The 27,680-nt window shown below is 35.6% G+C and overlaps 1 protein-coding gene and 1 pseudogene across 2 annotated transcripts in view; one reads left to right on the top strand and one right to left on the bottom strand.

Moving 5' to 3' along the window:
* Nucleotides 1-648: 648 nt before the first annotated feature.
* DCUN1D1 (defective in cullin neddylation 1 domain containing 1) overlaps nucleotides 649-27,680 on the bottom strand; it is a 47,402-nt gene continuing 20,370 nt past the window's right edge. The window contains exons 4-9 of one of the 2 annotated variants that reach the window (XM_034662274.1): nucleotides 19,626-19,843; nucleotides 18,304-18,472; nucleotides 15,956-16,086; nucleotides 5,148-5,230; nucleotides 4,798-4,894; nucleotides 649-3,475 (exon numbers count right to left, since the gene is read on the bottom strand). In XM_034662274.1, the coding sequence (XP_034518165.1) occupies nucleotides 3,396-3,475; nucleotides 4,798-4,894; nucleotides 5,148-5,230; nucleotides 15,956-16,086; nucleotides 18,304-18,472; nucleotides 19,626-19,843 (778 nt within the window). In that variant the 3' untranslated portion in view covers nucleotides 649-3,395. The remainder of the gene's footprint in view (nucleotides 3,476-4,797; nucleotides 4,895-5,147; nucleotides 5,231-15,955; nucleotides 16,087-18,303; nucleotides 18,473-19,625; nucleotides 19,844-27,680) is intronic. The other variant, XM_034662276.1, reaches the window with a different exon arrangement.
* LOC105241509 lies at nucleotides 8,939-10,498 on the top strand (annotated as a pseudogene).

Below are 27,680 nucleotides of genomic sequence, written 5' to 3'. Positions count from 1 at the left end.
TTAATTCTTGCTAAAAGTTGATTCAGGTTTACAAAGGCATACTTCGTGAACTATAATAAATTTCCCCAGCACCACGTTCCTTTTCCATTCCAAAATTCTTTCATTAGGTTTAACTTTCTTCTGTCATTCATTCGTAAAAGTTACAGAAGGTTTACAATATGTAGTCTTAATAGTAACATGTTTTAAAAAAATCTAAGCAAAGTGCACATTACACTAGCTACAACTACTCAAATTCCTTGATTATCATCAAATAAAAAATAGATGAACACTTCATTCACTTAAATCTTTCTGAGGAAGAAAAAAAAATAGTATAACCTTGCTTAAATAATAATTCCCTAGTAAGGATATTATATAAAAGATTTCCCATGTTATTTTACTTTCTCTCATTAAAACTTTTTAAAAGTCTAATGAAGAACATACACTTATAATGCCATATTACACAACTACAGTACTGTTAAATAAAGCAGCCCAGTATAGTTGTAAACATTTTAAAAATGTAGTAAACAAGACGTGGCATGTCTTTTCTTCCCAAAACTTGCCATTACAATGCTCTTTCCATGAATAATTATTCTTCCTGGAAAAGTTTAAGGTATATTTTAGTCTTTAAAAATATTACACTGAAATAATATGTGAAAAGATTTAGTCATGGCAATTTCACTGAAGCTTTTATTGCCTCTGTTGGTAATATGACAGGGATTGTAAGAAGCACAATTGAACTTACAGAGATATGCAGATGATAGTCACTAAAGATAATCTTGATCTCAAGTATTTTTATATGTGGGCACTTCTAATTTTATACACTTTACTATTTAAAAAGCATTACATTTTAAAATGTGTACCTGTTTTGACATTTGGCAAAAAGGAAACTGTACCTGTGGTTCAATTTAAAACAAAGAATCAGCCTGGGGAGTTTACCAAAATGAAGACTGAAACACTAATGAATTAAAGCATTTCAAGTTGTGTGTGTATGTGTGTGTGCGCGCGCGTGCGTGTGAGAGTATGTGTGTCTCTTTCAACCTCTCTCTGTCAATCTCTCTCACAGACATACTCACACACATACATGGCCATATGTATAAGCATTTTTTTTAGTACAAAATATTCCCTGTAACCAGACATATATCCTCAAAATAATCACACCACATTAAACCAGTCTTCTCTTTTCAGCCCTAGTAATAGTATTGTTTAATTCTAAGATGCCATCATAGAGTGAACAACCTTAACTTTTATGCTACATAATTATATTCAAAGCTTTATGTATTTTTTGTTTATAATTACACAGTAATTATAAATGTTTAGTACCAAAATGATGACAAACACTATTTTGTTGAAAAAGGTCTTGCATTTAAAAGGAAAAGTCTGTAAACCCAAGGCACTAAGCCATGAACCAGTATCAGACTTCTAAGAAAAACCATTAATATTGAAGGAAAAAAAAAAAAGCTAACGGGATCTCATTTTAAAACACAGCATACTCGAATTAATCAATCCAAAAACAATACCATAACTCAAAATCTTCAAGACAAAAAACAAAATAGTACATATATATATCTTTTTAAATTTTTCATAATTGAAGTTCCTCTTTATATTTACAAATATGAAATCAGGAAATACTGAAAGCAGCAGGATTCTTTTTTTCTCTCTCTTTTTTTTTTAAATAACCAATTCCAGTAACCTGAATAGAAGTTTTCAAAATATTTTTTTGGTAGAATTATATTCTTGAGTTGAAGTTATGATTGGAATATTAATATAATATCTATGGGAAAAGCTCAATTTCAGAAACTGTGTAAATAAAAAGTAGTTGTAAGATGTCGTCGTTTCTTAAAATCATTTCCACATCTACATAAAACGTACTGCTGTTCTGAAGTACATCCTTTGATAATTTTAACATTGGACCTTAGAGAGTTGCCTGGATATACCAAGCAAAATCTATTCCTGCTAAAGACCAAAGTCATCCAATATATGAAGTTTTCCTTTTTTTTTTTTTTTTACTTGCCTTACAGAAATGTTTAAGAAAGCAAGAAAACCTTCACATGTCAGGAAGTGAACAGAGAAATGAGGCATCTTCAGCATGAAAGCAGGTCATGGGTCTTGTAAATGAGAAAAATACATACAAGATAGAATTCTGCTTTGATGTGAAAACTGAGCTAATTTGAACGAAACAAAAAAGGTGAAGAAACTAAATAATTTACAAAAATAAAAGCCAGATTGGTATTTTGCATCAAGTACACGCTTGCTTGAAAATTTTTGCTCCTGAAGTATTTGGCAACCACAGTGATTAGCAGTTAAAGCAATTTCAACAAAATAAGAAGTCATCAAAAATGGACTATTTGTCTGAAAGCAGTACCTATAAGGATTGAACTTCATGGCTCATCATGACCATTTTCAAAATTTAATTCCTACTATCTTCTTATAAATTAAGAGAATTTCATTTGTGTTCCATAGTGTGCTGACAAAAACAAACAAAAAAAAACCAAAAACAAAAATAAACCCTCATGCCTAAAATTTAGAATATTGTATTGTGTAGCAATCTAAAACATTCAAAACAAATTAAATAGTTTAACTTATTCGACAGGCATATAAGCATTTCAAAATCATAATGAAATCCAATTACGTAGTGCATAATGTAGACAGGAGTAGAATCTAACATTATGCAGACATTTCCTAAATAAAAGTTCCCTGTAAGACAACTATATATAAACAGGGGTAAGGTAAGTGCAGACTAGTTCTGTGGAACCTTTTGAAATCGAGGGTCTGAAACACAATAAATTTTTCAGGTAGGCACACCAAGTTATCCTAAAAATTTTTCACGTTGGTTATTTTGACATCAGTTACTCTACTCACATCAACAATACATGTGATTTGCCAGGAAAAAAAAAATCCCCCCAAACCAAAACACCATTCCAGATCTGGTACACTTAAATATATCACTCTCATTGGAAGTGCTATCAGCATAGTCTTTGCAACTAGCCCAAAGCATATATTTAAGAAGTTTTTATAAACTGTTTGTGATGTTCATATGTTTAATTCTTATGCCAAACTGTTTTCTGATGAAGACAGCATTGTGCTTTATGCATGAATGGAAACCTCAAAATAATCACCATAAAGCTTCTAAGACTTATGGGAGAATAAACTAGGATGGTCCACAGATATAAGATGAAATCCACAATGTTGGAATTATAAATGTTTAGAGCGGCCCAGACTAGAAGACAAGCCCAAACCACCATTAGAAGAATGAAATACGATATGGTCCAAGATGTATCCTTAAAGTTTTGACACAACCCTCAGTCTGAATTGTGAGGATTGATCTTCAGTTCAGTCCAGCCAGCAGAAATTGACTGTGCAATTTTCCGTTGTATTTATTGTACAGACTATGTACATTCTAGAAGGTTCCTTTAGTGCTACACTGTTGTACTTTTTGTCCCAGCAATTTGAGGGCGTGCAAATTCCACAAAGTCATCAATAAGAACAGGCCATGCTCCTGGGGGGGCGGGGGGACAGTATGGGAACAAAGAAAGGAAGAAAAGCAGAAATAAAACATTTTAAAGAGAATCCTTTACTCTTTAAAATACCTTCCCCACAACAGTTAAAGCATATCATTACAAATATTCCCATTGATAAGACTTCCAAAATTCTGACTTTTCAGAGTTTCAACCTAAAATATTCCTTGTATTCTCCCCGTGCTACTATTCTAAAACTTGATTATCCCCTGAATAATAAATAATAACTCTTCTGGCAATCAATTAATAATATCATGGTTTTCTGAAGGCCACTGAACTGGCAGCCCAAGAAATGGCCATGCTCTAATGGCATGCTGCCAGCACTGAGAGCACAGTTAGGTAGGAGGAAAAAAGTTTCCAGGCATTTTGTGGCAAACTTACAAGGGAAATCAACAGCAAGTATCAAACTCCATCCTATTTCATGATAATAAATTACTAAAAGATTTTAAATTGCATATATGCATGCCTCTACACATCCACATGCCAACCTCCAAATCAGGAAGTTCTCCAGTTTTGTGTAAGGCATAACAGAAAGCACAATTATTATCAGTCATATGCAGGATTAGACATTTCTCACTTGTTAGTGAAGGCTGTACATTTTAATGAAAACAAAGAGAAAAAAATAACATCATCTCTGGTTAGATTAAATAGTTCCAGGACACTTTTAAGGAGGCCAAGGTCATTGGAGATTTTTCAGAGAGTACCTCTGTCTATTCGACAATGTCAAAAATGCATCCTGCTAATAATTCTCAAGGGAGGCCAGGTAAGGATGTGTGAGGAAGTCAATGTAAACCACTGCCACTTCTCAAAAAATAAAAGCACATATCCTCGTAGTGGGCAGTAATATCACCTTTTTACATACATGAAAAAATATCAGAAAGAATTCAATTGATGATCATTTACTGAATGCCAACAGTACCACAGTAGGCAGCTGAAGTACATTTCAAATTCAACAAAGTCACTAAACTTGAGTTTACAGTCAAGTTCACAGACAAGACAGATCACAATAAAAACACAAATATAAAGTACATTAAGAGAGTACTGAGTAAACTGAAAATCTAAAACATGGACGAAAACTATTCATGCCTTTCTGGAAGACAGGATTACTGAGTTGGTATTTAAAGAAACAGAACAATATAGACTAGTAAAGAGGACAAAGGCATTTTATACATTTAGAACGACACAAATAGGTCAGAGGACAGAAACCCAACTCCAAGAAAAACAGAAGTAGATAAGTTCAAGAGTATATGATAAAGTAAAACAAACACAAAACCAAAATTAGTAAGGCAGAAACGTTCATTACCTTCTTCATCGTAATTAGACATGTCGTCTGCAATCATTGTACTGAAGTCTAAAAGAAGATTCCAAGTATCTTTTGGTATTGATCGTTTATGATGTTCCTATTTTTAAAAAATAAACAAAAAACATCCAAATCACCAAAGAGAGTTTCAAAATATCAGCCCAAATATCACCCAAATGATGCTAAACTCAAGAATGCAAAATAAATTGTGTAATGAAATTCTGGTAATCAAATTTCTCATTCTATGTCCACTACACACTCTGAGATGAGTTAGTCATGCTTTAAAAAATGTTAATTTATCTTCAAAGTAAAAATATAGAGAAAAGATGGAGCTGCAGAAAACACGAACTTACCAACAAAAATTTATTCCATAAGTCTAAGAATTTAAATCTTCCATTAAGCACTAAATTCCAGTAGGCAATGGCCATTTCTAGATCTGTAATATTAAAAATAAATTATGTATTTCAAATTCCATGAATATTTATCCCCGCAAAAAAAAAAAAAAAAAACACCACGGGTAAGACCAAAGCCCTAAAAAAAAGGTTTTTTTCCTGACTACTTATGTCATAAAATTTTCACAAACAGATAAGACCAAGGTTTGCATCCTGCCTCCCTCACTAATGAATCATCCCTTAGGGCAAGAAGAATACCACTTACCTCACAAAGGGTTTCTGAAGCCTAAATTGGTTAGTGCAAAGAAGCATACTTGACTAGAAAAGTATTAAAATGTTAATGTACGTCAGTGTTTCTCAACCTCAGCACTTTTGACATTTGGGGCTAAATAATTTTTTGTTGTGGGGGACTGTCCCCTATTTTATGACATCAGCAGCATCCCTGGCCTCCACCCACAGCTCCATTCTACCCCCAGTGGTGACAACCAAAACTGTCCGCAGACAGTGCCAAAGCTGGGGGGAGCGGGGCAAAACTGCCCCGAGTTGAGAACCACCGACGTACAACTATAGGCTGTAACGCAAAAGACTGCTTTCCACAATGACTGATCCTGACTTCAGAGACCACTAAAAATACTGATTTAAAAATTAAAATTCATCAACTAAGATTTGCTTTTGGAAAAGTTTGATGAAGACGTTATAAATGACTATTTAATTGGGTTTGGAGCAGAGTGAAGCCATATTGTTACATGACACAGTACAATACCTGTCATGACAGAGAAAGAACTATGATCTCTTTCAAGGAACTAAACCTGTTAAGAAGGTATCAAGCTTTTATGAGTAAATTTACATCTCCAGGTCAGGAAAAATTACATTCCAAGTAACTTAAAAGTCCTTTCAGATATGATCTCTAAACCACTCCTGATAATCTGAAGAATCCTGAGACTGGGGAAGACTCCAAAAAGGCTCACATCCTACCTCAAAGAACAATATATAGGCCATAAGGCAAAAAATCCCTCTGCCGCACTGGACCTTCACCTCTTCAAGGATAGGGACTGCGTACCCCCAAATGAGCAGACTGAAACACACGGTATGCATTCCGAAACTGCTGAATGAATGAGCTTCCTACAGTTCCATGTGCAAATGCACTACTTACCTTCAAATCCATCATTATGTCTTCCTTCAAACTCAGTGGAAAAAGTGTCACTTTTCCTCTCTTATCCAAAGATAAGCCCCTAACACCAATGTTCTCAGGCCAATACCACCCTGCCTCTTCAGGAATCTTATCTATTGCTTAGTTTTCCTCTCTCCCTACATCTTCAACTTTGTCCTGTCTTCTGACTTTTCCCCCCTCATGAAGAAATATGCTGAAGTTATAGCACTTACCTTTAAAAAAAAAAAAACACACAACAAAAAACCTTTCTTGCATCTCCCATCCCCTTAACTAGCTACCCTCTTTCTCCTTCCCTTCACGAATAATCTTGAAACACTAGATGGAGCCTTCTACTTTTATATGTAATGTGCGCCTGAAAGCAAGTCTGAAAGTCAAATTCAGAGCCCCAGGTTTTAAGAAAACTGGAAATATGACACCAATTCCTAATCATAACACCTTTTTAATCTTTGCGGCCTTTAAGGCTCTACAGCCAATATTCCTTCCAGGTTAATTTTTGGGTTTTTTTGTTTGTTTTTTTTTTAAACAATGACACATGTTAATTGCCTGGCTCTAGTGCAGTACGACGGCTGTTACTAGCATGCTTAATGATCTCCTTCCTTTCAAATGCATGAAATTTATAACTAAGCTTATTACTAGTGCTAGCAATTTTTTCCTTTTCAACTAATTTTCGCAAAATAAGGATAAGAAACAACAGAGATATTCAAATAACTACAAACCAGGAGACACCTATAAATACCCATTTGTCAGCCGATACACTAAAGAAAGAATCCGACAAGGGTGGAAGTGTATGTGTATGATGTATGAAGGTTTAGGTTGTAGTCTACGGCCATACCACCCTGAACGCACCTGATCTTGTCTGAAGGTTTAAGTTGTAAAAGAAGATAATTTTTTTGTAATCTACATTCATTGCCCCATTTCCTCACCTCCCACACACTCTTTAATTCTATAAACTAGCGTGTACCTCTGTCACTCTACTGAAAGTAATCTCTGCCAAATAAACACTTTTTATGTCCTTAATTTACCTGGCTCTCTGCCATATTGGACAAAACTGAATACACCTCCTAGATGGAACTGTCACTTCCTTTAGCTTTAACTGATGGCGCTCTATTATTTTTCTCTGTCCTCTCTGGCTTTCTCTTTCTCTTTTATTGGCTTCCCTTCCTCCATTCATCCATTCGATGTTGGTGTTCTGTAATACTCTATGTCAGCAATAACCATTTCTACTCCCCGCAGATTTTTCAAACCTTAACTTTTTCCACGTCATGCGCTCAACTGTCTTCAACAACTCCTAAACCTGAACCCTTTAGCTCTATGTTCTAGATTCATATATCAAATTGCCTAGGACACCTTCAACTGGGTATCCATAAGCAGCTCAAATTCAACAGAGCTCAAACTGACCTCATTTTCTGCCTCTACAGACCCACTATTCGTTCTCTCAATGTCCTCACCCTACAGTGTTTTTCGATGAAACACAATTTCACATTGTAGAGTACTGCCCTATGCACTGCAGGGTATGTAACACCTTCCTAATGCCAGAAGAAACCCTCAGTCATTATGACAACCAAAAAACGCCTGCATACATTTCCAAATGTCCCCTAATGGTGTTCAGAATTGATAGAGAAACTCCTTTCTTCCTCATCACGCGCTTTCAGTCGAAGAACTTTCATTTTGGCTTCTAAGCACCTTTTAAATCTCTCTCTTCTCCATCCCTACTGGCAGGACCAATCCTAGGGTCCTCTTCCAGTCCAGCTAAATCACTGCAACAGCTTCATAACCAATCACTCTTCCTTTAGTTCTGACTACACTCCTTTTAAAGAACCACAATGCTTTCACATGGACCTTTCAGGCATATAAATTTGGTGTCACTTCCATGTTAAAATTCTTCAATGATTAAAACAACGAGATACCACTACACACCTTTTGAAATGGCCAAAATCCAAAACACTGACAACACCAAATGCTGGCGAGGATGTGGAGCAACAGGAACTCTCATTCATTGCTGGTGGGAATGCAAAATAGTACAGCTACTTTGGAAGACAGTTTGGCAGTTTCTTACAAAACTAAATATACTCTTACCATATGATTCAGCAATCGCACTCCCTGGTATTTACCCAAATGAACTCAAAACTTAGGTCCACACAAAAACCTGCACATGAATGTTTACAGCAGCTTTATTCATAATGGCCAAAACTTGGAAGCAACCAAGATGTCCTTTAGTAGATAGATTATATAAACTGTGGTATATCCAGACAAAGGAATATTATTCAGTGCTAAAAAATGAGCTATGAAGCCATGAAAAGACATGCAGGAAAACAAATGCATATTAATATTACTAAGTGAAAGAAGCCAGTCTGCAAAGACTAATTCTGAAAAAGGAAAACTATGGAGACAGTAAAAAGATCAGCAGTTGGGTTAGGAGGGAGGAAAGGATGAATAGGCAAAGCAAAGGACTTTTAGGGTAGTGAAAATTCTCTGTATGATGCTATAATGATGGATACCTGTTACTGTTACGTTTGTCCAAACCCACAGAATGTACAACATCAAGAGTGAACCCTAATGTAAACTTGAACTCTGGGTGATGATGTATCAATATAGGTACAACTGTAAGAAATGTACTACTCTGGTGAGGAATGTTGATGGGGAAGGAGCTATGTATGTGTGGTAGCAGAGGGTACATGGAAAATCTCTGTACCTTCTACTCAATTTTGCTGTAAACCTAAAACAGCTTAAAAAATAAAGTTTATTAAAAAATTTTTTTAAATCTGCAATGATTTTCCTATTGCCTTCAGATAAAATCTACAGTTCCTTAAAGGTGCTGTGTCTCTCACCTCTGAGCAACTGAACTTGCTAATCTCCCCACAAGAGATGGCTTCTATTTTTTTTGGCCTTGAATACATATACTCATTCTTCAAGGCTCAAAAATTCATCATCTTTGCTTGCAGATCCTGCACTGGAGGAGGTGCACGCAGCTAACCCTGTCTTCCTCACTCGACTCTTAGAGCCGGTTCTCTCTGGGCATAGCGGCAACTCTTAAGGAAAAAATGATTGCACCAGCTGCAGAACCAGCTGCAGGAGGCAACCATCCCGAACAATATGATCACTCTAGTGGGTGTTGGACAAGTTGGAATGGCATGTGCCATCAGCATTCTGGCAAAGTCTCTAGCTCATGAACTTGCCCGTGTGGATGTTTTGGAAGATAAACTCAAAGGAGAAATGATGGATCTGCAACATGGGAGCTTATTTCCTCAGACACCTAAGGTTGTGGCAGATAAAGATTACTCTGTGACTGCCAATTCTAAGATTGTGGTGGTGACTGCAGGACTATGCCAGCAACAGGGAGACAGCTGGCTCAATCTGGTGCAGAAGAATGTTAATGTCTTCAATTCATCATTCCACAGGTAGTCAAGTACAGTCCTGATTGTATCCTAATCGTGGTTTCCAACCCAGTGGATATTCTCACATATGTTACCTGGAAACTAAGTGGACTACGCAAGCACCGTATGATTGGAAGTAGGTCTTATCTTATGGCTAAGACACATGGCATTCATCCCAGCAGCTGTTGGATATTCTCACATATGTTACCTGGAAACTAAGTGCACTACGCAAGCACTGTATGATTGGAAGTAGGTCTTATCTTATGGCTAAAACACTTGGCATTCATCCCAGCAGCTGCCATGGATGGATTTTGGGAGAACATGGAGACTCAAGTGTGGCTCTGTGGAGCGGAGTGAATGTTACTAGCGTTTCTCTTCAGGAACTGAATCCAGAAATGGGAATAGACAACAACAGTGAAAACTGGAAGGAAGTGCATAAGGTGGTGGTTGAAAGTGCCTACAAAGTCATCAAGCTAAAAGGATATACCAACTGGGCTACTAAATTAAGTGTGGCTGATCTCACTGAATCCGTGTTGAAAAATCTATCCAGGATTCATCCAATGTCAACAATGGTGAAGGGGATGTATGGCACTGAGAACAAAGTCTTCCTGAGCCTTCCATGTATCCCGAAAACTCGGGGCTTAACCAGTATGATCAACCAGAAGCTGAAGGATGATGAGGTTGCCCAGCTCAAGAAAAGTGTAGATACCTTGAGGGACATCCAGAAAGACCTAAAAGATCTGTGAATTCTGGCTTCTAGGCTGTAGAAATTTAAAACTACAATGTGATTAACTGTGAGCCTTTAGTTTTTCATCCATATACATGGATCACAATTTGCTTTTATCTTCCTAAATACGTGAATCTGGTCTCACAGAATCAAAGCCCATGCTTGGTTTAATGCTTGCCATATGAGCCCTTGAACAAATAAAATTAACTGCTGTAGCATGGGAAAAAAAAAATTAATCATCTTTGTGAAGACTTTGCAAACTCACCCAGACAGACTCAAGACATTCCTGACTCCACGCTCACAGAATAAGGAGTCAATAAATAATTTTTTGAATGAAAAAGGAATACTCAAAAAAGTGAGTTATAATTAAGAGTTGAAATGCAGGGGCACCTAGGTGACTCAGCTGTTTAGTGTTCGACTCTTGGTTTCAGCTCAGGTCATGATCTCAGGGTCCTGAGATTGAGTTCCACGTCGGGCTCCGCACCTAGTGAGGAGTCTGCTTGAGATTCTCTCCCTCTTCCCCTTTTCATGCACCCCACACTGGCTCGCTTGTGTGCATATGCATGCCCTCCCTCTCTCCCCCCTCCCAAATAATAAAATCTTAAAAAAAAAAAAAAGTTGAAATGCGTAAGACTGTACAGGGATAAAACGGCAATTGCCACACATATATGAAAAACCGCCCTTTAGATAGAAATGTCTGAGTGACAAAGAGAAGAGCCTAGCTAGAGAGAAGTGGTTTAAAATAGTAGTTTATTTCCCAGAGTCCACAGTCTCTCATGGTTTTAAGGAGGGCACTGCATGGTGCACTGGGTGTTATACGCAAATAATGAATCATGGAACATTGCATCAAAAACTGGGGATGTACTGTATGGTGACTAACAAAAATTATAAAAAATAAATAAATAAATAAATAAATAAATAAACAAAACCGTAGTTTAGACTCTTAAATCCCAGCTCTACTATTAGTTAAGGAAATCTGGGTAAGTGAATTCACCTCTCCATAATTCAGTTTAAAATAAATATAACAGGACCTACTCTCACAGGGTTGCTGTAAGGATCAAACAAGTTAATAGACATAAAACATTTAGAACAGTGACTAGTAAATAATATAGGAGTCCTTACTATCGCTATTACTTATTTTTAATAACTTTTAAAAGTATTATTATAGATTCTGAAGCAGTATTGGAAAAGAGAGTAAATTCAACAAGAAGGTAACAAGTGGCAACAATAGTTAGAATAAATAGAGGGAAAATAGAGAGAAAAAGAGACAAGCAAATAACAGAATCTCCTAAAACTGATATTTGTAGAATGAATTCTTAAACCCTTATAGTAAAATTAAAGATGTGAGGTAATCCCAGCGTCACACAAAATCAACAAGGCAATTTGGGATTTCATAAAAAGCAATGAACTGAGTGCAAAATGAACATGGAAATGAATTGAGACTGGATCCAAATACTGTCCCTAAAGAAAACAAAATGTTGCCAACTCACTAGGGAGGATGGAATGGTGATTAACAATCCTATTCAAAATGTCTTCATTTACTTAGAAATATCCACAGTTAGCACAACATAGTATAAAAAAAAAAAAAAATACAGAATGTGGGGCCAGAAGATCTGAGACTGAGTTCCAGTTCTACCAACTCTAAAGTTACATGACCTTATAGTAAGTCAACCTGTCTACCCACAAATTTCCCCATCTTTATGACAAAGAGGATAATAGGTTTTTTACTTAGCTCAAAGGGTTGTCAGAAGAACCAAATGGGATTACATAGATGAAAATACACCTTAAAAACACTCTACAAAATTATTTATTAAAGTAAATGTCTAATAAATAATCTTAAATTTTTTTAAATCAATTGCACAGGTGTAAGATTATAGCTGAACCACAGTTCACAAGAAAAGAACCTACGATCTTTAGAATACTAAAAGTTCAGGATGGTCCTAAAATGGCATGGTTGCTAAAGAACAAATGTAATTTTTGACCAAACAGAAAGAACAGGCTCACAAAAAATAACGGACTCAATGCGTTCTACATTAAACAACCTTCTTCTGGAGTATTATGTTCAGCTTTAAGAGCTCTATTTTGAGAGAATCTGAGAAATTGGAAATGTGCCTGGTAGGGGACAGTATAGCACTAACAAAGGTCTTCTCAAATGAAGAACAGTTAAAATAATTGGAATGCTGACCTGGAAAGGAAAAAAAAAAAAAAGGAGAAGGGGGTAAGTGACAGCAGTCTTTGGGCTGGTCAGACTTCCTCCGTGCTGTCAGAAGGACAAATACGAGCAGTGGCAGCAGTTAGCACGGCAAAGATGCTCACTTCATAAGGAAGAACTGTGTGATAAGAAGTAGGAGTATTCTGTGACGAGAACAGACCACTTCCTAAAACGATGTGCGTCCAATCCCTGGATGTTCCAAGGTAAAAACTAAACGAGCATCAGCTACAGACGCTACTTTGGACAGGTTAGACAACTTTCGAAATCCCTTTCAAATTTAAGATTCAGAAGACTATCAGAAATGCCAGGTGACTGAAGCAGACGGTGATAGTGGAAGCACCCTATCCTGGTGTCAAAGGAAATCAAGTCACAGAAAATGAGAAAATATGGAAAACACCAGCTCTCATTTTAACTAGCAGAGCTATTTATAAATAAACCACAGTGCTGTCACTGTCACTCTGCCAGTTTGTTTTGGGCCTCGCCTCCTCTCCTATGATCTTCTAATTCTTCTCTGCCAAATACTGTAATTTAAGAGCCCTGTAAGCCCTTAGAAAGGCTGTCAAGAAAATGGTTTTCTTTTTAATTAAGTTCTTCAACTAAGCAAGTCATTACATTTCCTGACACCCAACACCAATGCAAAACAGAAGGAGAAACTAGGGTTTGTTTTCCTATTAGGTTTTTCTTTTTAAATTAAGAATTTTTTAGTTTTAGTCTTACAGAAAAATTGAGCAGAAAGTACAGACAGTTCCCATTTACCTCCCCACCCCCCGTTTCCACTATTCTTAATATCTTGCTTTAGTGTGGTATATTTCTTACAACTGATGAGCCAATATGGATATATTATTATTAACTCAAGTCCATATTTTACATTAGGGCTCACTCTGGGCTGTACATTCTATGGGGGTTTTTTTAAAACAATTTTTAAATTGTGGTTAAATACACACAACAAAATGTAACATCTAAACCATTTCTGATTGTACAGTTCAGTTAGTATTAGGCACATTCACACTGTTGTGCAACCAATTTCCAGAATACTTTTTTCATCCTGTAAAACAGAAACTCTATACCAATTAAACAATATTACAATTTTCTTAAGTTCAGTACTCTACATTAGATAATAAATTTTTTAAATCTAGTTCTATACAATCTTTTTTGCAATTTTCCCTATAACCCAAAATTCCAATTTATTATGTTAATATATCCAACATCTAATAAAAATTTAATTTTGCTTTATTTTCACCACATATAATAAAAACTAAGATTCAATATCAAAACTATATATTCACCCCAAAATATCATTAGTAGTGTGCTCCAGTATGGGATAGGGATAGAACTAAGGAAACAGATTCAGCCCATTTAAATCAACATTTTATATTCATAATTTTGTTTAATCTTATCAAAATATTGTGCTACATTTCTAAACACAACAAAAATGGTTATTGTAGTGTATACATAGAAATTCAAAAATTTTAATCAGTTTTTATTTGCAGGAAGGAAAGAGGAAACCAGAAAAAAGTAGCCCCGTTAACTGATGGCCACAGATAGTAGAGAAACCAACCCAACATATCATCCATCCCAGCTTACTTTGCCTGCAAAATGAGGAATTTTACTGCAAGAAGAAAATCCAAACTAAACTGAAGAATCAGTTGGAAAAGAGGTTTCATTATTTGTAATTCTGCTTTACAGGTATCTTGTATATCTTCAATCAATTCTTCAACCACGTTCAGTCACTTCTTAGGCCAATCTCCAATACAAATGTTGTACACTTATCCCTTCCTCACTAACTTTCAACCACTTCCTTGGTTTAATCCCTATTCACATAATCCTTTTCTCAATGTGTTTTCCCCTCTAATTTAAAATATAAAGAAGGATTAGCTCAAGAGGCCCCTATTAGCCTCTCCATCTGCTGTATCTTCAAAATCAAAAACAAACTCACTTCCATCATTGGTAAGTTACTTAACTTTCCTCTGGCACATGAAGGTTTCCTCATCTGCAAAATCAGGATAGAAAAATGGCTAGCACTCTATTACTACGTATCTGGCACAAGGCAGGTGATGAATTATTGAACGAAAAAATAAGTAACTCATAAAACTGTTAAACATGAAATGAAGCAGTTTGTGTCTTAGCACATTGCCAGGCACATAGTAAATGGAAGATATTGCCATCACCAAAATCTTCAGTGCATCCCTACTGCCCACAAATTCTAATTTAAACCTTTTCTGCCCTGTTTTTAAAGGAACCCTCTGGTTGTCAAGCCTGATAATGTCTCACCAACTTAATCTCCAAATAAGCATTCCCACTAAAATCCTATCAATGTTTTCTCTCTTCTACAAAGAAGCCAAGCTTACTTCTGAAGTTTCAGATATTCATTCATAACTATTCTCTTGAGCACCTTTTATCTTTTATCTTCCCTTGTACAGTCAAGTACCATATCCTTTAGTTCATATCCCATCTTGCCCAGGAAACATTTCCCAACCATTCCTGCTTTTACTCATTTCTCCTTTTATCTAAAACCCTAACACACGTTTATTATTGTGTATTACCTGCTATCACCCGATCTTTCTAGGTAAACTGTAAATTACACTGTAGCTTTTACTTCCATATCCTCTAGCCACCCCCAAAGAAAGTGTATGGATATTACACACAGCACAAACTGAGCTAAACTGTTAAGAGTGGATGATCATGGACAGAATTTCTGGATAAGATTATACTTGATAATCTTCATTTTTATTCTTTCTTACAGCTTCCAAACAAATCATAACCAAAAGAATAGATTTCTTTGTCATTCTATGACTCAGAAATCTTACAATGCTATTGCTACAGATCCATAGTGAAATAACTTATGGTCCTATGGTCCTGCAATACCTTCTAAATAATAAATATATAATAAATATATATAAATATATAATAAATAATAAATAAATATATATATTATATATATAATAAATATATATATAATAAATATATATATACATAAATATACACAAGTAAATAAAGGTACATAATGTATGCCAGTGAAATTTTAACAACTATTTATTTTCTATATTATAGCTCTTATTAAAAAAAAATCAGTGGTTCAGATATCGTATCCAGGATAACCTTATTATTCAAGGTGCATGGTATTTTCTGATTAACTGAAAGCTCATTGTTTCTCATTGTTTTTCAGTAACTGGTATTTTCATGATGACTTTATGCTCAAAACACAAAACTTTCTATTACAAAAGTGACACTGTCAATGTATTTTAATATATTTGAAACATCAAATATAATGTAAAAAATTCTTACCTAATCCTTTTTGTCCTGGATTCTTTGCAAAATTAAATGTAAACTGGTAAAAATCCTTAAATCGTCCTGGTTCTTTCAATTCTTGTTCCATCTTGGGTATCTGGGCCTTTAGTTTTTCTATGCTGTCACATCTACATTGTAAAATTAAAATTTATAAAAGATAACTTTTTCACTATAAATTAAAGACTCCCTTATTCCTATGATAGCTTATATTTATTTCATAGAACCTTTTAAAAAAATCAGTTAGTTGAAATTTTATCTTTTTACATTACATAAACAAGTACAGGGTTAGCTGCAGGAAGTAACGGTCTGGAGTGATTAAATGTCAGAATTACCATTTTTAAAGGAAATGGAGTATTACTTTTTTTTATGTAATTCACTGGACTATCAACACACCCAAATTGTAGAAGTCAGCTACAGTGAATAGAATGTATAGTAATCACCGTAACAATCACCAGTTTAAACAGTAGTAGATACTCCTTACCTGGTAAGAAGTCACATGTCTAGCTCTCAAACTAACTCAAAGCATGGTCTCTTGCTTAGGTGAGGAAGCATTCCCCTTGAAAAGGTGTTGTTATACAAAGTATAATAAGAAATATCAGCTGAGGCCCCTACCATCTCCAACTGCTTATCTCAAATCAGTATTAAGCTTTTTCTACATTTGCAAAGCATTCAACTTCCAAGGAATTGAAAAGGGTCTATGTACCCATCTTACTTTCCACATAACAGCCTGAAGGCAGAAATTCTCTCTCTTTTTTTTTTTATAGATTCCACAAACCATCATTCCATTTTTCTTCTAATCATTTCTGATTTTATATCCCTTCTTGCTCATTAGTTTGTAGACTAAAATTTTGATTTGGAAGTTCATTACATTTTATATGAATTCAGTTTCAAATGAAAAAAAAGTTAAGTTCTAGTGGAACCTATCCTAGTAAATTCCAGCAAGCTTGGGAGGCAGAATACAGCGTCTAGGCCAGTTATTAATTTATTGCTCCTCTGCTTTAAACCTACCGGTCTTTGCCCTACTTTGTGACTATCTGCAGTCAACTACCGAGAGGCTGTTTTTCTTACCAGCTGACTCACTGTTAGGTTCTACCAATAGAGGGCGACAAGAGGCTGGAAGAGGAAGAAGGAACTCCTATCCTAGCTTTCTTTCTGCAGCGAGCAAGGGTTCCAGCGCACTGGGAGCTCCCGGCAGTGTTCACAACTGGTGGCAACTCACAGGCCCGGCCGCAAGTGGCCTCCAGCCAGTTTCTTCTCTAACAGAGCGGCAGGCAAAGCAAGCACCACAGGCCCACTGTTTCTGCAGCAGCTACACCCCTCCTCTGAACTCCTGAATCTCAGCCTTGCAGGGATTTCTTTCGTTTCTAGGTTTCTTCCTTGCTCACTTCCTGCAGCTGCAAGGGTGATGGCAGCTTCCTGCATCTCCCACTTCTGTTATACCTCAGAATTTTCTTTTACCTCTTTTTACACAATACGACTTTTTAAATTTTCCCCGTTCAAATTACTGACATGGTTTTTGTGTCTTTTCTGGACCCTGACTGATTATAATGTCCCTCAGGCTTGAGAATCAGAATGCCTGGGTTCAAATTCTGGATCTAATCCTACCTAATTCCATAATTTCTCTCTAGCTTACTTTTCTCACCTCTAAAATGGGTAAACACTACTTTTCTCACAAAGTTGTTGTGTAGGTGAAATACTTACTTACTTAGCACAGTTCCTGAAATAAAAATGAATGTTCAACAAATGTTAGCTATTATTACTGGTCACCCACTAAAAACAGAAAGGGTAGCAACCCATCACCCATTCACAGACTGAATACTTTTTCATATTCTCATTAACTACAGAAAACTAGACGCCATAGGTAAAATCTCTACCCATGACTTTTTAACTTATTTATCCCAAGTCATTTAGCTAATCAGCTGTTCAAGGTATAAGTGGAACAAAAAGTGATTAATAACTTCTAAGATTTTACATTCTAGGAGTTTGTTTATAAATTCAGAATTCACAGCCTCACAGTGAGAAATAAATTAAAGCTTGCTCATTTCACTTATCCATGTTAAATATTAAAGCATAGTAATTTATTTTAATACTAATGAACCTCCCTTAGAAACAAATGATAAAAGCATAATGCAAATGGAATAGGCTAAACTACACAGAAACCTTGACAAACCCAGAAAACTATGTAACATGGGAAGGAGCTAGCATACTAGCTCATTTCTATTTATACCAATGTTTGTAGGCTGGTAAATTTAAAAACTGACATTTACAAATACATAACACAATTCAGCTCCACAGTTAAATCTCATAGTAATGTACCTAATTTCCTGTGGTAATTATATACTCACCCTAACTCTGTCATACCATCCATGAACTCTTGTTTGGAGAACTCGCACTGTGTTGCTGCTCTGAACTTCCACGCAATGATCAACACGCTAATGCTGGCGGGATCGAGTGCCAGGTCATCACAGAACTGCTGTATACCATCTATTCCAATTTTATTTTCATCTTGAGGATCTTTAAAAATAACAGTACAATATTAAATTAGTGCTGCACTTTATTATGCTATGCCTGAAACTGGAAAAAGTAATGCTCTATATTCCATTAAAAAAAATGTTCACAAAAGATCAGAGATATAAGATGGTAATACTCTAACATATTTTCCCACTATAATATTTAAGCCACTTTGTCCCTGAAATGGCATTCTTGAGATGAAAGTGGGGGGCACTTGATTTTTAAGTTTTATTAATTCATGGGGAAAATGTCCCATGCCCATATACTCAGAAAATCAGACATTCCTACATAGAAAAAAAAAGGATATATTTTCTGAACATATGTACAGAATTTGTTTTCTTACAGCAAAGTTCATTTTATAATGGCAATCATTTTTTAATATCAGAAAAACTATAAACTCTGCAATTCAATCCCAATCTCAACAACATAAACATCTGTTGTTCAAATTAAAGAAAAAACCCAACTATCGATATATTTACTCATTAGATGGCAAAAATTTAAAGTAATGACAAATACAAGGAGAAAGAGGCACTCATACTGTGCACTGTTGTGCGTGATTTTCTAGAAATAAAAAATGTGCCCATCTTTTGGCTTCTGGGCATGAGTTAAGCATAAAATGTAATCCCACTTTAGGAAAAATTTTGAAAGAAACTGTGTATCTATTTCTGCATAAACATAAAAGATACAGAAGGATCCACACCAGGCTATTAAATATAGGTTCCCTCAGGAGAATTAAGAGGGAGAAGCTATTAACTTCTTCTTTATTCATCTATTATATGTTGTTTAACATTTTTAAAGTATTACTTCATAGTTCTTTAAAGGTTGTTAAAATTATTATGCAGGTTTTCTTAAAATTGGTTCAGCTGAATTTTATGAAAATGAGGGGGGAAATCCAGGCGCCCAGTCACTATTCTAAAACTGGATCTTGAGGGAAGAAAAAAGGGAAAAGATAAGGGAGGAAGAAATAAAGAGGCTAAGAAGAAATTTTAGTGAAAAGAGGGAAGGAATTTCTCTCACATCTCTTGAAATAATACTAAGATCTACAGAGCTCTGTTGGACACATTCACCCAATTTATATTCTATGTATGCCTGATTTCTCATAAGCATGTAACTGTGGAAAACCTAGCTCAAAATATTTAAAGTCACAAGCACTCACCTTTGTATCTATTGTATAGTTGTTCTAACTTCTTCCTGTCCAAGGATCCTTTTACACTCTCTCGTATATAAAGTTCAGGATTTTGGAAAAAATTGTCTGTTGCAACATCTAACTTCCAGTCATTTTGAGATAGACAACTTACTGCTGTTTTTTCACTAGATTGTGTGAAGATCATAAACTGACGAACTTTATCCTTCTGCGATGATTTCAACTTGTTCTATTGAAACCAGAAAATAAATTGAAACTACGTAAAATCAGATGACTATATCTATATGGCCAACTAATCATTCTTAGCAATATTTTTTCCTCATAAAATACTAAAATATTTTAAGTCAAGACTTATTTTTTATCTATTATTCAGAAAGACAAAATTTTTTAATGTAAAACACAAAATTTAGTATTTTACAGAAGAAATTAAAAGGTAAAGGAGATTCAGCCACCCCACATTTCTCCTAAAAGTGGGTCCTGAGCACATATATAAAGGCTCTAGAAAGGGAAGTACAGCTACTCTCAGCGAAGCTCTAAAGAGATGCGTAAGGAGTGGTGGTGAAGAAGTGACATTATCTAGCCAGCCAGAACAGTCAATGACCAGGGGAACAATGAGGTTAACAAGTGTTAGGTGCAGTCTTAAAACCCATTCTAAAGGGTACAATTCTCCCACCCCCACCCCTTGTTTTCTTGCTATTTTTACCAAATGTGAAAAAGAAATAAAATGAGTACCCTACATTTCTCCTGATGGTGTTCAGGAACCAAGATAATTATCAACAGAATTTCCCCACATTTGCATTCAAACAGAAAGCAGTGCAATATGAACAAGTACCCTGGATCCTTCCAACGAAGGAAATTTTTAATATAATTCTTTTTTTCCCCTGAAAGCATCACCTCTTTCCCTTGGCCCGAGCCTAACAGAGGCTCTCCCCAAACAGGCTCTCTGCTGTAATAACCTCTTCTTACTTGCCTTATGTTGACACAGATTCATTTCTCATCTGACCTGAACCCTGTGCAAAACCAAGCAGGGCAATTAGGCCCTCTACTCTCCCAGGATCAAGGACCGTGTTCTCCCTCTCTTCCCACCCAACCTGGTCTCCTCTGCAATTTGAGCCTCCCCCCTATTACTCTTCCCCCTACCAGGTCCTCACACCACCTCTCAGCAAAGTACTTGGGTTCTTGCTGAGCTACTACTGCAAGGGGGGTAAAGCCCATGAGTAGGGCACAATTTAATAGACAGAAACCGTTCTGTGGATTAAGCAACACATCTGAGAACCCCAGCATCTTTGATCTAGCCCAAACGGACAGATCATAAACCTCAATCCCGATTGTACAGATGAGAGAAGAGACACAGAAAGTTAAGGAATTTGTTCAAAAATCACCCAGGTTATTATTAGTAGAAATGGGACAAGAACAAAAAGATCTCATGAATCTGAGTCTTAGTAATCTTTCCACAAACCACACTGCGTGCAGTATGTAGTTATAAGCCTTTTGAGATTTTCAAGAAATAGACTACCAAAGATATAAATATTTCTACCTATTTCAGAATAAAAACAAGAATATGCAAAATCAAATATGAAAACCAACCCTCTCTCTTGAACTATGAAAAATGTTTATGCCTTGGAGTCTGATTCGTCAGCCACACTCTTCACTCTCTGTAAATATGTTATTGTTTAGGAATATGGATTAAAATTTCAACCTCTGTTCTCCATTAAAATTGAGAAACTACAAATTCACTAACCTCATGTCACCTCACTAATAACTCGACTACCTCTGGATAGCAGATAACCCATACCACACTATACAACACATCTCTCAGAGATCTAGGATTCTTCCCTTTTGAAAAATATCTCAAGATTTATTATTCAACTGTAACAAACCCACAATGAAATCAAATGCCAAGGAAGATACCAATCTTATTTTAATACACTGTTTAACTGAAGGAAACCCACTTTGATTTCAACTTGTATTATTAAATACTATTTTTAAAATTTGTATACCTTTTCCCTTGAGAGAGATAGTACACAGACATACATTTTAATCTTTCTTTGAAGAACAGAGAAGTATCTGATGGTCACTATGATCACCAGTGACCACTGTATAAGGTTATAAAAGGTGTTGGAAGATTAATCTGAAGTATACCAACTACAGGCCACATCCTGGAAATTACTTTTTAATTAAGCCTGAATTAACTTCTTTGTATTAACTTTTTCCCATTCCCCTAAAACCTGGAGACAGAAAAACAATCAGAATTATTTGGGGTTTCATCATACAATACTAAATTCAGTGCTATGTTCCCTGAAACTTGAATCATTTTTGTTGAAAAGAGGAAGGAAAAATATAGCTTAAGTCACTTATGCAAGCCAAAAGAACTGTTCAGTCTATAATGACTTCTTGTCACAATGCCAGATATGAGAAAACTGGGGAACAAAGATAAAAAATCATCTTACCCACACAAATCAGTATCAAAATTATACAAATGAATAATTTAACTCTATTATCTTATTTGAAAAAAATGTATGTAATAAGTAATGTCTATGTATATATAAACTATTTTAACTGGTTAAGTTTCCAGTATATGGGGCAATATCAATATATTTTAAGGAAAAGGGCTGTAGCTCCCACTTCCAACACCCTAAAGGCTAATGAGTAAAACCTAGCAGAGAACTGACAGGATGGGTTTCGGCTAGGCCAAGAAGTAATAAGCAATTCCATTCCTGCAAAGGCTAGTAAGAACCCTCCCCTTCTTGTACTGATAATGCACTCTTACCATTTTTCTGTCAGCAATCTGTGCCTAGACTCAATCTTAACCATGTGCTCCCCTACTAGGGAGGACGTACTCAATTCTGTAATCTCAAAGGCTGTCCTACAATAAAGCTGGAGAGTACTACATAGAGTTGCCCCTTCCCCAAGTTCTAGGGGACCTTAACACTCCCACCCTCTTTTTCCAGACTACATAGGGACATCAAGCAAGGTTTTCTGATTTTAAGAGTATAGCATCAAAGGTTTAAATTTCTATCAACTTAAGGAAGAGAAAAAGGGTATCCAGCCAGCAAAAAATTATTTACAGGGGATGAGAGGGTGGATAGAAAACGGAGGTAGAAGACAAAAACAGATGGATTTTCTCTATTTCTACTACAAACGCAGTGGGGATCTTCCTAAGAGCAAAAACATGTGACAACTACAATGATTCAGCACTCAAATAAGTATATGTCATCACTTTCAGATTTTTTTTAGTTTGTTCCTTTTAAATAAATCTTATTTATTTAAACTAAATCAATCATTAAATAAATCATTAAATAAGATTTATAATACAATCTTTAGTACTCAAATGTGTTACCAAATTTTCAAAGAAATTCAGTATTGAAATATGTAAAATGTATAAAATATAGAATATATTTTACACATTTCTGATTATTTTTAATTCTAGCAAAAAAGTGGGGGAACCAGAAGGGGGGGGGAGAGGAAGAGTAGGGCAGTGAGAGGAAGGGAAAAAAAGAGAGAAGTGTTGTTTTTTGTAACAGAAAGCTAATTATGATTGTGTATGGTCACCAAAGTTAGAGATACTATTATAATCTGGACAGTAAAAAACACTTACTTATTCATCTTTCCAAAATAAAAAATCCAGTTATCAACACATATTGCTTAATACTTATATCTATCATGTCTGCAATTTTTTTCACTCAAGAAATTTATGAATCACATTTAAAATAATAGTTTATGGGGCTCCTGGATGCCTCAGTCAGTTAAGCGTCTACCTTCCACTCAGTTCATGATCAGCGTCCTGGGACGTCCTGGGATGGGCTCCCAGCATCACTGGAGCCCAGCATCTGGCACCCTGCTCAGTGGGAGGTCTGCTTCTCCGTCTGCCCCTCCCCCCACTCGTGCTTTCTCTCTCACTCACTTTCTCTCTCCCAAATAACATCTTTTTAAAAATTATAAAAAAGTAAAATATTTTATCTGGAAAAAACAAAATACTTTGGATGTAGCCAAGTATCATATAGTCAAGTACATTTTACCACTGAACCTATAGCCTACTGTGATAGAAGAACGGGGACTTAGAAAGGGTTGCGATGCCTGTGTGGCTCAGTTGGTTGGGTGTCTGCCTTCGGCTTGGGTCATGATCCTGAGATCCTAGGATCCAGTCCTGCCTCGGGCTCCTTGCTCGGCGGGGAGCCTGTTTCTCCCTCTCCCTCTGCCTGCTGCTCCCCCTGCTTGTGCTCTGACAAATAAGTAAAATCTTAAAACAAAACAAAAAGAATGGGGACTTAGGCTCTACAATAAAAATAATGATCATAATGGTATGAAATTCCTCTTATTACATATTTCCCTCAAGAAAAATAATGAACATGGAAAATTATTTTCTAGTCAACTAAGTCCTATTAATTCAAAATGGAAATAGTTTCAGTGGACAATATTTTTTAAAGCAAAAAAATTAAGGATACATTTTATTATTTCTGTTTTTCTGAATTTTCATCTTCTCACCCTTAAGTTTCAAATTCAGTCTGAACTAAAAAAAAAGAAAGATACACTTTTAAAAGAATTTTCTTTTTTTTTTTTTTTTTTTAAGATTTTATTTATTTATTTGACTGAGACAGACAGCCAGCAAGAGATGGAACACAAGCAGGGGGAGTGGGAGAGGAAAAAGCAGGCTCCCAGCCGAGGGTGCCTGATGCAGGGCTCGATCCCAGAACGCCAGGATCACGCCCTGAGCCAAAGGCAGACGCTTAACAACTAAGCCACCCAGGTGTCCCAGGAATTAATTTTCTAACTCATTTCTAGCTCTCAGGATTTGATGACTCTAGCTCACAAAAGGCCATATTTAAAAAATCAAAACACTGTAATGATCACCCATAATTCTCACTAAAATCTCTGTATATTGATTCTCATGTATTTACCACATGATTAACAGTTTAACTTTACCTGAAACTTCGAAGAGCTAGTTTAAGTCCAGAGAAATCATACTGTCCATATATGATACATAGTATTCAGCAGATACAACCAAACGTTACCAATATCCCAAACCACTCATCTATAAGAGTCCCATAAGATAATAGGTTTGAAGTCAAAAGTGGGAAGAAAAATCAACTAATGAGACTACCCACTCCTAGAGAAGACTTTCACCTAGTGGCAAAGCTCTTCAGGAAAGCCAGACTAAGAATCTAGGTAAGAAAAGCTGGAAATCCTCTTCCCTTCTACCTGCACAGAGAGGTAATACATGATTAGTGTGACTCTCAAACCAGACTGGCAGGATTTTAATCCCATCTGTGCCTCTTAATTGCTGTGTGACTTTGGGAGAATTACTTAATCTCTGTGTGCTTCAATTTCCTCATCTGTAAACAGGATGTGAAGGTTACAGGAATTAATTCAGGTTAAACTCTTAGAACTGTACCTAGCACATACTAAGGCCTCCTTTCAAGTCCGTGAAGGAAAGAATATGCCAGAAGAAAAAAATAATTTTATGCAAATGGTAAAATAATTAATCATAATCAGAAAACTAGCAGCTAACATTTGAGCTCCTACTGTGTGCCAATACTGTGCTAGGTACTTAATTATTAACAATCCTGAAAGGTGGTTATCACTGATTCCATTTTACCAATGAGAAAACCAAGCCTCAGAGCTCCATTTATCTAAAGACAGACAAAAAGCAGCAGAGCTAGGAATGAAACCCTGATGCCTGGCTTCAGGGCACGCAGTCTTTCCATTTATTTTATATCGTCATCAAGTGAAAGAGAAAACAGAAAGGGCAAAAGTGCAACCACTGACTAATTATGTGTGAACTGGGAGGAGGGGGGAATTGTGAGCAATATTTCTTCACCTACTTTAATGGAAAAGTTAAGTGATCAACTGACCCTTCCCCAATCTCATATAAACAATCTGTATTCTGACTAAAAATTGCCCATTAAGCATTCCCTTACAACCTAACTAAAAGGCTAATTTAGGGATGGAACTTCCCTTTTAGGGTTTTTGGGAGGAAAAGAAGGGGAGAAAAGGGAGATAGGCTATATTTTAAGAAAAGTAATTCAACAGGAAGAAAAATGTGTTTATTGTCGTGTCATAGTCTATTTTTAGAGCTGTCCACAATCTATAGCTTTAAATGTAAAGATGGAAAACTGGGGGATATTTAAAGTCAGGATTTCCTTTTCCAATGAGAAGGCCTGAAACCCAGAGAAAATACAAACACATCTGTAGGTTATGCCCCCAAAATATAAGCAAATGTGTACAATTTCAAATATTAAGCAAAACAAAAAACACTCAGTATTATTTTAAATTATAATCTGCAGTTTAGAATAATTACTTATGGTTAGGCCTGTGCCTCTTATCATTCTTCCATAAACTTCCTGTACTTTCAATAACAAACTCTTCTTTAAGAGGTGTTGTATCAATACGAAATTGAATGTGGAATTATACTATACTACACTATGCAATTATTGTAGTCAATGATGTTTTATATAACAGCAATTCACCTGAAAAAAATATTACAGAAAGTATACTTGTAAGATTCAAACTGGTTTTGTATGTTTCTCAATTTTGTTTGGTTCGGTATGGTTTTCCTCACACGTTTTAAAGAAGTATCCCGGGGTGCCTGGTTGGCTCAGTCAGTAGAGCATGTGACTGTTGATCTCAGGCTTGTGAGTTCAAGCCCCACAGTGGGTATGGAGCCTACTTAAAATTAAAAAAAAGAAATTTTTTTAATATATTAAAAGAAGTATTGTTGACAGAAATTTAAAGGATTTTCTTCTCCTCACCCTAAGAATTATTATTCAAAAGATGACTCCCACTGTAAATGGAATAAATGGTTTGATTTCAGCAAGACTGTTCTATTGAAAACTTATTTTTGCTAAATCCTGACTTCTACAATAGGATAGAAATAACCTCCTTAAAACACTTGTGTTAGCCATCATATTTCAATTGATTCCCCCAAACTAATTTTGAACTACTAACAAGCAGTCAAGGTAGCTAATTTAAACTTGCTTCTCCCCTCCATAAACATCTTCTCTAAAGAAATCTAGAATTAACAAAGAGATTACTCAGGCGAAAACAAAACAAAACAAAAAAGAATTAAATGAGATTTTGAAGTTTCATAGTTAAATAACTTATAATAATGACTAGCATTGAAAAGTCATGTGATCTTTGTTTCATAAAGAGAATAAATGATCCTTGAAAAATGAAATCTCCTAATTCTAAGATCTGGTGTCTATTCAAATTCTAAATCCAAAAATATTAGAATCTTATGAATAATAAATAAGCTCTCTAAATGTTTACTGAAATGAAAATATCCTAATATAACAAAGATATGGGCCATGAACTTCAGCAATTTATCTCTGTTGCTGAACACCATGTTCAGTGTTGAAGGATTCAAAAGTGTAATGCAATAGAATTCTTTAGAAAAGAACTCTTATTTAAAAGTAAATCTGTCTTAAAATTTTACAATGCAAACAAGCAGCCTAATCACCGTTAGTGATTAGGTGCTAATTATATAAAAGGGATTCAACAAAGTGATGAAAAATCCTTTAGTAGCATTTTTCTCTTCTGTTTTTGCTTTTTCTTAGGTGGGGTGTGTACACCTAAAATGACTAGGTAAACTAGACAGTCAGCAGGTTATTCAAGAGCTTATTTGTGTCCACAAAGCAACTGAATCCTATTTGGAACTATTTCTCTTCATCAAATGTCATGGCTCATACTATCACAACTTGAACAACACACGCTGAAATTTAAAAAGCTTTCTGCTTTCTCACAGATTTTCATTATGCTTGACCCAACCTATAAGACCATAATGGAAACAGCAACTTGACTCAAATGAGTTCAGCTTTTTTAAAGCTTAAAACAAAACAAAACAAAACACCACCAGGAGAGTTAATTTTACTTTCAATTTTTTTACTATATGTACCAAAAGAGTTCTAATTTTTCAGTTATTTAAATGTTTACATCAGATCACTTCATTTGATACAAAAACAACCAGGTCACTAGGAAATATGATAAGGAAGAAACAAGAGTGAAACTAATAAAAAATTCCACACCTACTGAAAGAGCACTTGCTGGGTTTAAAAACGGGGGGGGGGGGGG

This window comes from Ailuropoda melanoleuca, chromosome 1, assembly GCF_002007445.2.
Source record: "Ailuropoda melanoleuca isolate Jingjing chromosome 1, ASM200744v2, whole genome shotgun sequence".
Classification (NCBI taxonomy): domain Eukaryota; kingdom Metazoa; phylum Chordata; class Mammalia; order Carnivora; family Ursidae; genus Ailuropoda; species Ailuropoda melanoleuca.
The sequence above is the reverse complement of the archived record's forward strand: the minus strand, read 5'-3'. Positions and strand labels throughout refer to the sequence as shown.